The 13,509-nt window shown below is 41.1% G+C and overlaps 1 protein-coding gene across 1 annotated transcript in view; it reads left to right on the top strand.

Annotated features, from left to right (window-relative positions):
- The first annotated feature begins 691 nt into the window (after positions 1-691).
- The window catches only part of LOC145391835 (zwei Ig domain protein zig-8-like), a 161,156-nt gene continuing 148,338 nt past the window's right edge, over positions 692-13,509 (top strand). Inside the window, exon 1 of the mRNA XM_080266326.1 lies at positions 692-873. Coding sequence (XP_080122452.1) covers positions 692-873 — 182 coding nt within the window. The remainder of the gene's footprint in view (positions 874-13,509) is intronic.

Here is a 13,509-nt window from a genome sequence, read left to right as displayed (position 1 = left end):
ACGAGAGAATCACATCACGGTATATTCACTTCAGCTCCTTTGTGCATCTGCCTCTGGGTCTTTCTTATGTATCTCTTGTCTCTGTCATAAGTATTGCCTGTCTCCCACATGATTCTATATATCCCTTCACCCCCATGCTTATCTTCTGTCTCCCCATACTTGTTTATACTCTGTCACTTCTCTTCTCACTCACCCTCTCTCTTCCTCTTTCTTCCCCTCTTTCTTTCCCCTTCTGTCTGTCTGTCTGTCTGTCTGTCTGTCTCTCTCTCTCTCTCTCTCTCTCTCTCTCTCTCCTCTTTACCATATATACCTGTCACGTCTGTATGTACCTTCTCTCACATGTAACCCCTGTCTCTCCCAAAACCATTAATACCCTGTCACCCTTATATGCATCTCTTATGTCCCCCAATCGCATATAATTTTCGAGTATGACACCTATTATCGCTTTCCATTTGATGACGCTTTATGTACAGCTGTCATGGTATTCAGGAGGTTATAGAATTACTGTAGACAGAGGTTAGTGAGTGGTTTAGCAAATTATAGACGAAATGTCATCTAACACTCTTATCTCTCAGGTCTCATTCTCAATTTAATATAATCGTCTGACGTTAGCTGGAATGAAATATTATAAAGTTGTTTCGACCATGATAGAGATACAAAGGTTTTTAATTTATGACAGTAAAATCTTGTAATGCTAAGGAGGAGTCCATACCAAAAGCTTGCCGGTGCGGAAGGGTGCAGTGGGGAGTTTGGTGTCACTGTAGTTCATACAAGTGACCCCAGTGGATACGGGCAGGTGCAGGGGAGACTTTTGGGGGGTCAAAGTGATCCTGAACTCCCGCCCACAGCCGCCAATGCCATGAAGGATATGATGTGGGTGCGGCCTAAGAGAGAATCTCCAAGCGAAACCATCTTTGTATGCAGAGCCATTATGAATATTAATATCAGGCTGCCTGTGATCTGCTTTCCATTTTGTGATCTCTTAGGCTTTGTTTTCGTCGGCTGAGGACATTTACTAACACCTCTTCCTTAACAGTTTGATTTGTCTTCTGCACGATACTACTACACACTACTTTAGTTTTTACATATCAGTAAAGACCGCAGTAGTAATATATGCTATAACCTAACGTGCCAGACACAGAGATAAGTTGATATGGACTAGGTGTTAGGTACTGTAAGAACGATTTAATCCTTTTCTGAGTGGGGTTTTAAAAAATCTTATTCTTCTCACCACCAGACGGTTTACTCACCTTTGGACAAAGGAATAAATGAAAGCTGGTATGTAACCTATCTTAATCGTCTGGAGATAACAAGAACAAAAACGGGAAGGAGCTCTGACAAGGTGCAACATCGTTCCCTGCAAATGATCAAAGGGAGCTAACATTTGACTTGCCCTACGACCTTCATTTAAGATAGATTGTTCTCAAAACTTAATCACGGTATCCTTGCCCAGCTTTCAATTTTCTACTGTGTTTTATCGGAATTATATCAAAGATGTGTGAGCTGACCTTGCTCTGTGGCTTTGACCTTTGACCTCTTGTTCTGAGCATGGAATCCCTTCAACCTTGCCTGATCTTCAACACTTGCATCAAATTTGGTCAAATCAGATTAAAACTAAATTGACCTTGCCTTGTAGCCTTGACCCTTGACTTTTTGTTCTAAGAATAAAACTCCTTCAATCTTGCCTAGTCCTTAACCTTTTTTCCCCAAGTCCGATCCAATTCTGAATACAAATGTTTGGGTTGTACTGTTCACACAAGAACAAATAAGCACTCACGCACGCGCACACACACACACACACACACACACACACACACACACACACACACACACACACACACACACACACGCAGGACCGAAAACAGTACACTGGCGATACCCCGCGCTGGTGAAATGATAGAATACGTCATAATATTGAATGGGATAAATTGGAGAAGAGCTTTACTGTACAGTCTCACCAAAAAGTACCCGAACACCTGGGCACGATGGGTACGAAAATGAATAGGAATTAGTGTGTCGTCTAAGAATGGTTTGCATGTCTGATTTTGGAATGACTCACTCTGAAGCCATTGCTCTGATGTATGGTGCACCGGTGTATGATGCTGTAACTATTACTGACAGAGACACACACCAGGAGAGCAGTTTTCAGATTTTTCTATCATAAGTTTCAAAACGCTTAGTGCTTACAGCGTTCGAATACTTTATGGTGAGACTGTACATGGTATTGCTCCCAGGACTGATCCATGATTACGTATAAACTGTACTTCAACCCGAAAACTCAATTAACTTTATAATCTTGCTAACAATTGCCGACTCCATTCAGCTCAGGAGAGAGAATTCCAGCTGGATAGGTCGTACACAAACTTTAGATAATTTTTCACTACTTCTGATTATCACAAGGTCAACAAAATTGTCTGAATATAGCATGGATCACGTGAAATAATTTATCATCGTTGTCAGCAATGAGCTGTGTGTGTGTGTGTGTGTGTGTGTGTGTGTGTGTGTGTGTGTGTGTGTGTGTGTGTGTGTGTGTGTGTGTGTGTGTGTGTGTGTGTGTTTTATCCTAGCAGGTAACTGTATTTAGTTTACACAAGTCCCCAAGAGACTGTGTCTAACCCTTTCAGTTAAAATAATCTAAAGCCAACTAAAACAACAGTCAGATAGCAACAACGAAAGAAAAAAAATAGCTCTGTCGGAGAGAGAGAGAGAGAGAGAGAGAGAGAGAGAGAGAGAGAGAGAAGTAGCTGCTATATAGGGAAAGGGGCCACAAGGATTAGCGGTTAATGAGTTTTTAATTGGAGTAATTACATTGTTAGGAACGTTTGTTGAGAAGCTTACATTCCCCTATCAGTTTCAGGCACCTATAGCTCAGTATCAATTGAATGATATCATCTATGGTATCCTGAAGTATATTATCCGGACAATGAGAGGGATAATGGCACTAGTATTGACACACCTTCATGTCTTACTAGTAGCTGATTATATTTGTCTCACGTTGACAAGAATAAATTAAGAACGTCCCAATATCAGAAGGCTAAATTAAATACCTGGAATTTGCTCAAAAGTGCTCAAAGAGAACAACGCCACTGCATCCGAACTTTGACATTCATTCTTGACCTTGATCTTTAAGCGATCTGCACGAATAACAGATCACTTCTTGCCATCTCCACACTCATTATAAATGCCAAGTTTGAGCCAAATCGAGTAAGAATGTCATGGGTTATCGTTGAGCTCTAAAGTTTGACCTCTAGCTTTGATCTTTGCCTCAGATTCTTTTGTGCCATGATCGAATTACTTATCCTTATCCCCAGTAGCAATGTACACCCGAGCAAAGTTCCGCCTTATACACCTGCCTGCCAGTTCGGACCTTTATGCGTGAGACAACCACTAGTGAAGCAGTAGCCAGACACTCTGATGTCTTGTACCACTGTGCAGGAGGGGAGAGTTTAAGGAAGGAGGAAGGCTGGGGGAGCTGATGGTTCCTACCCCTCCCTCTTCCATCCCCATCCTTTCACAGTTACCAGATAGTTGAATGTTGGCTACTGCTTCGCTACCACTTGTTTCATATTTACTATTTCGAAGTGGTAAAGAAGGAGTGTATAACGCGAAAGTTTCCGCAGGTGTACAACTGGGGTCAGGTAATCCTCTCCACCTTGATATCCCTAACACGTGGCACCACCTCGCACGTTCAGTGAACAAATCCTAAACATACCTGCTAGCAGTTACTATGCATTTGTGTCAGTATATGTTTCGAGGTCGTGTGCGATGGAGCCATACATACAGGTTACAGATAACTGGATGAAAAAGAATACCTGGGCTCAGTTACTCGTATACGGGAATATTTTTATCCAGATTTACACAAACATAAACTGAACTAACACTGAATAAGTCATTAATTTAATAACAGTAGGAATGGACGGATGGATGGATAGATGAATGGGAGGATAGGATAGATAGAATGTGAGAAAGACAAGGAGAAAGAGGCAATGAGAAGAGTAAAACCAAAGTAACAAACAATACAGTAGGACGAAAATGGAAGATGACTCATTAAACAAGGATAAAGGAAGATTAATAGTGTTTCCTTGGTAAAAAGTTGTAGGAGATTGCAAAGTAATTAGATGGCACTGCAGCGTTCATTAGCCAATTTTAATGAACTACAACATCGCCATTAGCAGTTGAACCAGAGTGGAGTTTAGGGAGGGGTTCAATTTACATCGATCAATATTTTAGGTTCACTCTCACACCTACATGACAGACAGACAGACAGACAGAGACACACACACACACACACACACACACACACACACACACACACGAGAGAGAGAGAGAGAGAGAGAGAGAGAGAGAGAGAGAGAGAGAGAGAGAGAGAGAAAGAGAGGCTAATAACTGTCTCTTCATCATTGTAAAACCCTCTGTCAATAGGGTAAGGTGAAATGTAATGTAGGATTTCAGCAGATGAAATGGATAAAAAGAGGGAAATTGTCTTGAGATGGCAATAGATAAGAAAATACCTCCTGAAATTGAAAATGGGTTAAGCCATGAACTGTGTTTTTGAATTTGGTTTTTAATTCATCATGGGAATGTTTATTTTTTTTCTTTTAATATTTAATTCATCCATTCAAGAAGACTCTACCCTAAGCTGGGTAAAATCGTCTGAAGATGGTAGGAATTATATCCCAGAAAAACTCCCATCATCCTCACTAAAAGGTATTAAACGGCAACCAAAAGCCACACAGAGATCGCAATACATTCCTGCCGTGTCAGAAATTACGCTGTGCCTTTGATCACGGACCGCGCCATTAGTGTGAAAGGTTCTCGCCAATGGATGGGCTCTCTGTGTGTTGATAGAGTGGAAAATTTTATATTAAGTAAGCATTTGTGTGAGTATACTGACCACAGGATGCAGGAATGAATAAAGTGAGGGGATGGTATATAGAATGAATATTCTTGTTCACTTTGACTGGGTGTAAAGTTTCTTATCTCTTCCTCTTTGATGCTGAGCTATAAGAGAGGATTAACACTGAAATATGGTGCCAATCACGAAAACTTAAAGCGAAAAGGATTCATGGCCACGTTTTTGTCTTATTCTACTACAGAACTAAAAGGATGACAGTCTCCACCAAGATAAGGTGAATGAACTATAAGTCTGTGGATATTGTTCGTGGAGCTGAATGAGCTCTGAGTTGGTGATGTCAGTATTGATACCTCTTTCTCAGATGCCCACCAGACACATCACCAGTACCTCCCACTCCCCCTCCTCAACACACTCTCATAATGACTGGACCCCTTCCATCCATACAGTAGAGTAAGTAAGTGAGTTAATGAATGGGTAAGTCAGTATTTGAGTGAGTAAATGAGTGAGTAAGTAAGAAAGTATTTGAGTGAGTAATTGAGCGAGTGACTGATGCAGTTCACAGTTAGGGACTCACAATGGGTTTACCTCCTCCCCCAACCTGAATGCGACAAGAAATTTTAGAGTGAAAATCCGTCTGATGGTATGTAGAAGATTGAAACGGCTCGATGGAGTGAGAAAATAATGAAGATAGGAGTGAAATCATCAGGTACTATGTGGAATGTCAAGTTACGCAAATGTAGCATAATCTGATGGAATAAGATAGATACAGAATGCAGTGTACAATGAATGAATGTAATGTGCAGTGTGAAGTAAATGTACTGTTGAGATATTCCGTGGTATATAGATGATACAAAGCGAAGCGTGAAGCAAATAGTATGTAGAAGGTGCAAGCGCAGTGTGAAGCGAATACATTGCAAAGTTTTCTGACAGAATGAAAAAGATATAAAGCGTAGTGTAGAGTGAATATTGTGTTGAGGAGTGTCCAGAAGTTAGATGAAATTATCGGATGCTAAGGAGAATGAACACAAGATATTTCCGAAGTATAAGATCCTATATGTTGTGACTAGTCATTGTGCTGTCTTGTGTCAGAGTTATAAAAAGCATTGACAAGTCATTAGGGTCTATTCGGAGTTGAAATATATACAACTTAGTCTGGAATGAGTAAGCGTAATATGGAGTATGTTAAGCAATATGGAATTAACATATGTTATATACTTAAGAATGAGTGACCAAACGTTGGGTTGTGTGTGATTATTAAAAGTCAAATTTCCGGCATTTGGTAGTAAATATGTACAACTTAGTGTGGAATGAGTCAGCATAATGTGGAGTGGACACAAGCACTGTGGAATTATCAAACTTTGTGTACGAAAGTATCATTGTGTGGTTTTGTGTGATTATTAAAAGCAAGAAGATACTAGTAGTTAATAGGGGGTAAAATATATGACCTTAGTGTGGAAAAAGTGTAATGTGGAGTGAGTGAAAGCTATGTGGAATTATCAAACGGTGTGTGGAGCTACCAGCTGGTGTTTGGTGCCGTGTGGAGTGAATTATCATGGCCGCCTGGTTGAGATTATTAAAACCCAACGCCATTACAGAGCTCCATAACTGTCCTGATGATCTGCAGTACATGAGGGGGGCCTGGCTTGCCTTACTCCTGGCTTGTCGGGTTTGTGGCGTTTTTTTTGGCGGCTTTGTGCATCTGTTATGGCTTTAGTGTGGCTTTGTATGTCCTCAGTGGAACGTGTCCTTAATGTGTGTTTGATGTGGCTTTGATTGGTGTGGTTGTGTGTGGCTGGTGTGGCTTTTTTTGCTGTGTCTTACTGTGTTTGCTGTGAAAGTCTATGCTTGGTGTGGCTTTGTGCCTTTGCTGCGGATGTGTTTGATGTGGCTCTGTGTTTTTGATGTGGTTGTTCGTTTTGTGTGGACCAGTGTGTTTGATCAAAGTTTGTTGTCGTTTTGTGTGTAATTCGTAAATGTTTGATGTGATTCTGTGTTTGAGGTTGATTTGTTTCGTTGGTGAGGTTTTTTGTGCTTGTTGTGGCTTTGATGTGGCTTTGTGTGCTTGTTGTGGCTTTGCTGTAGGTTTATGTGTTTGGTGTGGCTTTATGTGTCTCGTTTAGTTAGGTGTTTGGGGTGGCCATGTGTGTTTGATGTGGTCTTGTGTGTTTGGGGTGGCCATGTGTGTTTGGGATGGTTTTGTGTGTTTAGTACGACCTTGTGTGCTTGGGATGGCTTTGTGTTTGGTGTGGCCTTGTGTGTTTAGTGTGGCCTTGTGTGTTTAGTGTGGCCTTGTGTGTGTGGGGTGGCTTTGTGTATATGAGGTGGCTTTGTGTATTTGGGGTGGCTTTGTGTATTTGGGGTGGCTTTGTGTATTTGGGGTGGCTTTGTGTTTGTGGTGGTTTTGTGTGTTGGGGGTGGCTTTGTGTGTTGGGGGTGGCTTTGTGTTTGGGGTGGCTTTATGTGTTTGGGGTGGCTTTATGTGTTTGGGGTGGCTTTGTGTTTGAGGTGGCTTTGTGTCTGGTGACTTTACTCGCATGATTGTAGTATTGCATTGTGTTTGGGAAGGCTTTGTAGTGGCATTTTTACCTCGCCCGGACGGAGTCCGGTGAGGTATTGTTTTTGGTCGAGTTTATTTGTTTGTTTCTTTGTTGGCAACATTACGGAAAAACGGCTAAATAAAATTTCATGAAACTTTCATGATATTTGGGCGCTGGTCCACGAAGAAAGTGATTAAATTTTGGAAGTAGCAGTGACCCTGAAAGGTCAAAATCAAGGTCATGGATTTTCAGAGGGCTATAACTTGAAACCGACTGGAGATAGAGATATTTACAATTATCTGAATAAGGGAATTCCCATATGGGCTTTCATTTGGTACGAAGACCTTTGACCTTGAATGACCATGAAAGGTCAAACTCAAGGTCACGGATATTCAGGGGGCTATAATTTGAAACTGCAGATAAATACAGTATTTATTATTATCAACATATAGGAAGTCCCAGATGGGCTTTTAATTGGTAACATGACCTTTCACCTTAAGTGACCTTGAAAGGTCAAAGGCAAGGTCACCGTTATTCGGGAGGCTATAGCTCGATATTGGTTGAAGATATAAATATTCACTTTTATAAAGATATAGGAAATCTTAAACGGGCTTTCGTTTGGCACCATGACCTTTGACTTTGAGTGACGTTGAAAGATCAAAAGTAAGATCATGGCTTTTCAGAGGGCTATAACTTGATAACGGTTGAAAATAAAATAACTGCTGTCGGGCGAAGTTTGTTGTGCCAGGCACAACTTGTTGCTTATAAATTTGCGTGTGTGTTTCATGTGGATATGTGTTTGGTGTGAATGTGTGTGTCTGGTATGGTTCTGTGTCTGGGGTGGCTTTGTTTTTTTGGGTTGGCTTTATGTACTTGGTGTTTCTTTGTCTGTTTAGTATGCTTATGATGTGGCTTTGTCTGTTGGCATGGCTTTATGGCTTTGGTAGTATTTTGAGTGTTTGGTGTGTGTTTTTCTCTGTTTACTGTGGCTTCAGGTGGGTTTGTGTTTTCTGCTTGGTTGTGTGTGCTTGGTGTGGTTTGGGTGTAGGCTTGTGTGCCTGGTGTTTTTTCTTTGTATGAATTATGGGTTGGCTTTCCGTCTTCAGTTTGCTTGGGTTTAGGTAAGTTTATTGCATGGCTGGTTTAGTATTTTTTCCCGCCAGGCTTAGTGTGGCTTTGTTTTGCTTGGCTATTTTGTGGTCATGGTGATGGCTTTCTTTGATGTTTGAGCGTTGATATATCTCAGCTTTGTGTGGCTTTGTTCCCTGTTCCTGGAATAATTAATAGAGTGGCGTGTGTGTGTGTGTGTGTGTGTGTGTGTGTGTGTGTGTGTGTGTGTGTGTGTGTGTGTGTGTGTGTGTGTGTGTGTATGTATGTATGTGTGTGTGTGTGTGTGTGTGTGTGTGTGTGTGTGTGTGTGTGTGTGTGTGTGTGTGTGTGTGTGTGTGTGTGTGTGTGTGTGTGTGTGTGTGTGTGTTGTTGCTCTGATATGGCTTTGTTGTTTATTGTGGCTTTATTGTGTGGGCTTGTTGGTGTGGCTTTGCCGGTGTGGGCGTGTTGACGTGGCTTTGCTAATGGCACTACTGGTGTGGGCTTGTTTGTGTTGTTTTTCTTTATCATTCTATGTGGTGTTCTATTTTATCACTAGAACATACACACCATTTCGAAGGTTGATTTGTGTGTTTTGGTGAATGGTCTTGAATTTATTGATGGAATGTACTATTAATTGGGAAAAACATCAAGGGCTTCTGTTTTATCGTTCAATTTTGCTTCTAGGTGATATTTTCTTCTAATGCCAAACCACGACATTCAGACTTAAACCTTTCCATTAAGATTCTCATATTTTATACTTAATACTGTCAAACTACTTATTGAGGTTAAGAAAAAGTTCGTGGGTTTGAAGTGGTTACATCAGCGTGGTACCTAAATCAGAAGATTTTATATCTGCAAGCATGTACGGAAATGCTGCCCCCTTTATGCACCTTTTACGCTGCCCACTTCACCTTCTTTACCCTGTCCCAATGCGATCCAAGCTGGGGGAAATGAGATATGAGAAGTTGAGAGCTTATAGTTGTACAGGTCTGTAGATTTTTCAGTTTAAATCCAAATTGTTGCATATCTACATAAAGCCACAATATATACCTGTATATATAAGTTGCCATGCTCTCACTTTCAAATTACTTGGCGGCACATGAACATTATTTTGGGTAGCGTCCACTGCTAGGGTGATCATTACAGTCATGATTTTGGTAAAAGTCGTGATTCAGTGTTCATAACATTCCAGGAGGCAGGGAAACACCCGTTTTCTTGTGGAATTTAGAGGTACCCCGGTACCTCTTCCCTAGTAATATCTTTCACATATTGCACATTAAGACTGTCGAGTATTCATATCTTTCTAATAATAACATAGCTGGAATACACAATATGCAATTGAATATAAACACAACACAAATAAAACAACAAACGGTGCCAAGGCACAACAGACCCGTCCCCAGCAGTCATTTTAGTGCTGACGTATAAACACAACAGGATATCTAGTCAAAGATGCCATATATCAAATTTGGAATAAATCGGGTGACAATTGACGATTTTATTTCCATTTGAAATTTTAGGCCCGGCCCATCTTACATTCCCCCCCCCCTACCGCTAACTGGGGGGTAGCCCCCTTGATGTAATGAGCATGTTATAGGATGCAGATATGAAATGTGCGCCTCCAGGTTTTGGTTTCATGTTGATATGACAAATTGGAAAGGAGTTATGGCGGGGGGGGGGGGAAACGATTTTTATCCGTCCCCACTTTTATCACATTTTTAAGGCCTACAGCCTGGGCCTGGGCCCAATTAGATCCAAAACTTAATCCGGTGATCGGAAGGTCATAGCCCATCATTCCTGTAATTTTACTCAAAATCGCACCAGTAGTTTTCGCGTAAAGTTGTCAACATACATACAGACAGACAAACATACGAACAAAAAAACAAACTGACAAACCGAGTGAAAACAGTGTCCGTCACCTAGTCCCTCCGGGGCCGATACAGGTAATACACTTGTAATGAAAAGGTGGTAGGGAGTCGTGGATATAAATGACATTTGAAGGAGTATTTATGCGTCTTTCTTATGCGTCTCATGCATAAATATAAAAGGTAGGAAACGGGCACCTGGGTAGCTCTTAAGCCTGCTAACATACTACCTTACGTCCTCCCGAAATACAAAGATAAACTGACAAGGACGTGCACCATGTTTTTTTCCGACTGACCGCTTGAGTTCGAAGACGCATTCTTTTCTTTTTGTCATTTCTACTTGGCATTTCATTCAGTATAGAAAGGATAGCAAGAATAAATCGAAAAAAGCGTCAGTGGATTGAAACGGTTAATGACATTCGTTCACGAAGGCAATAATATCGTAGTAGTAGTAGTAGTAGTAGTAGTAGGTGGCGCGTAGCCTTCGTATCGGCTCCCCGCTCCTAATACATTTCAGTCGTTTTTGTTATGCCGTGCTTTGGTCACTTACTTTCATTTTTTTTTTTTAATTTAGTTTCCACAGTTCATATAATGTCTTTCTGTTTTCCATTACTTGTCATAATGCAATCAGACCGCAGTACCTCTCTCTTAGCTGAATAAAAATGACTGCCATTAACTGGAATACGATGTTAAAATTGCTTCGACCATTATAGAGAAAATTATGACACCCTCAGTCTTCAGCACTCACTCTTAACTTACTAAATTGTCTGGGGTTCGCTGGAGTCAATAACCTCAATACGAGTAATTAACGCTCCCAGAAAAACTCCAGTCGCCGTGATGCATGTGTTCTTTTCTATCATGGACTGCAAAAGACAGGGTTATCGTGGGTGGCTGGGAAAAAAAAAAAATCAGCGCGTTAAGACTGAGCTTCTCATCACTAGCCAAATCTCTGGTGCCGTTAGACTGATCCATTGCTCCCTCTGTCTCTGTCTGTCTGTCTGTCTGTCTGTCTCTCTCTCTGTCTGTCTGTCTGTCTGTCTGTCTCTCTCTCTCTCTCTCTCTCTCTCTCTCTCTCTCTCCAAACATCTATTCTGTTATTCATATATCCATCCATCAGTCCATCAATTCCTTTCATTTCATTCTCTCTACCAACCTTATCTACCAGCATTTGCCTTTATTTCTTTATCTGTCTATCTCTCTGTGTATCTTTTTTATCTGTCTATCTATCTATCTGTCTATCTGTCTGTTCATTTTCCTTTCAATCTCCCTCCCTGACTTTCAACAACCCTTTATCTTCTAGTTATGTTCTCTTGTATCACCTTTCGTCATTCCTTAACATTCTCATCCCTCATCCATTGTGTCTCCATCTGTCTCTTCTTCCCTCAGCCTTTGTCACCCCATCTGTCCTTCTCTTACTTCAGTATCTCTCTCTCCAACTCTCCTTCTCTTCCCTCCTCCTTTGTCTCTCCATCTGTCCTCTTCTCATCATTATTTTCCGCGCCTCGATTCCCTTCCTCTCCTGTTATCTCTATTCACAGCTCCCCCTTTTCCTCCATTCATCTTTCCACCTCTCATTCCCTCCTCCTCTTCAAGAATATCTTCACTCCTATACACACCTTTCATTATTTCTCTCTAAACATTTTTTCACATTTATAGTCTCTCTTTGTGTCCCCTCTTCTCTCCCTTTCTGTCTCTTTTCCTTCAGTTAGCTTCTTAGGTGTTTTTATTCCCCCTCTCTCCTCATTTCACCTTACCTTCTTTCTTTCTCCAGCTGTTTTATCGCTCTCTTCATTGCTTCACTCTCCTTTCTCCCTTCTCCATTCATACCCACTCTTTTCTCCCTTCTCCATTCATACCCACTCTTTTCTCCCTCCCTTCTTCCTCCTCCCATACCTCCAGTTACATCTCTCTCTCTCTCTCTCTCTCTCTCTCTCTCTCTCTCTTATTTCATTTCTCGACTCTATGTTACCCTCTCTTTCCACTCACTTTCAGTCTGTCTGTCTGTCTGTCTGTCTGTCTGTCTGTCTCTCTCTCTCTCTCTCTCTCTCTCTCTCACCATATTTATACTCCGTCATTACAGTTCTTTTTTCATCCTTGGCCAGCCCTCCACATTTTCATTTAGCACTTTTTTTGACACTCATTTCCCGCTCTTCTCTTGTCCATTTTTCAGTCATTTCTTACTTATGCATCGTTTCCTTCATATTTTGGCCCTTTGTAATTAGTTTTTTTCTTTTTTTGTTTGTACCTGGTTCGAGATACGATGATTAGATCTGTATATATTTTTTAACCCTTTCCTTCTAGTGTGTGTGTGTGTGTGTGTGTGTGTGTGTGTGTGTGTGTGTGTGTGTGTGTGTGCAACCTTTGGTCATTAGCTATATTTTCACTCTTATGCCAAAACATTCTTCACTTTGTTCTACAGAATATAATACGGAGAGAGTAATCATACAATTTGCAGATTCCTCATAGGTTGTGTCAGTCCCTAATGAGGTCATGCAAATCTAATCAATATCATTCAAAGAGCTGCACTCTCTCTTAGTTAGTTCGTAACCTCAGACACGTAAAGAGTTTTTGAACGCGACTGTACATGGATTCATTTCTGTACAGACCGGGACAAGAGTTTGCTTAAAAGTCATTGCTTCTGCCTCTGATTTTCTCTGTTGGCTCGTATTCGTAAGGTGAGAGAGGCTCGGTATGCTCCAACTTCTGATTTTCTCTTTTGGTTGGTATTCCTAGACTGAGTGGAGCTAAGTATGTTTCACTGCTCATACATGAATCTGACACGACGCTTCAGAGAGTAAGCGAATATGTACCTAAAGTGGGATGTAGATAGAGGAATAGTAGGCGTTTTTTTTTTTTTTTTCTATTCTGGATGTAGAGTCGACATCAAAAGTCCTGGCCCCATCTTCAGTTTTTTCTGCCTGTGAATTTCGAAAACAAGTGTGATTAATGATATGCAGGCGATACTGATTACTTTTTTTGGCCAGGGATCATTGTCATCAGTATCCCTTGCTGTGGATTCCGAAAACCATTTTTCAAAGTTCATGGAGGAAAAAAAAAAAGTAGGGCAGACGACAGGACTATTGATGCCGACTGTACAATGAACAGGAAAAGTATCGGCCACCTGGGGTTCTGTGAATGTGAAAATGAGCGAATTCTGCTG

Source organism: Coenobita brevimanus, chromosome 2 (assembly GCF_032717465.1).
Source record: "Coenobita brevimanus isolate Jiangsu-jjx chromosome 2, ASM3271746v2, whole genome shotgun sequence".
Classification (NCBI taxonomy): Eukaryota; Metazoa; Arthropoda; class Malacostraca; order Decapoda; family Coenobitidae; genus Coenobita; species Coenobita brevimanus.
The sequence above is the reverse complement of the archived record's forward strand: the minus strand, read 5'-3'. Positions and strand labels throughout refer to the sequence as shown.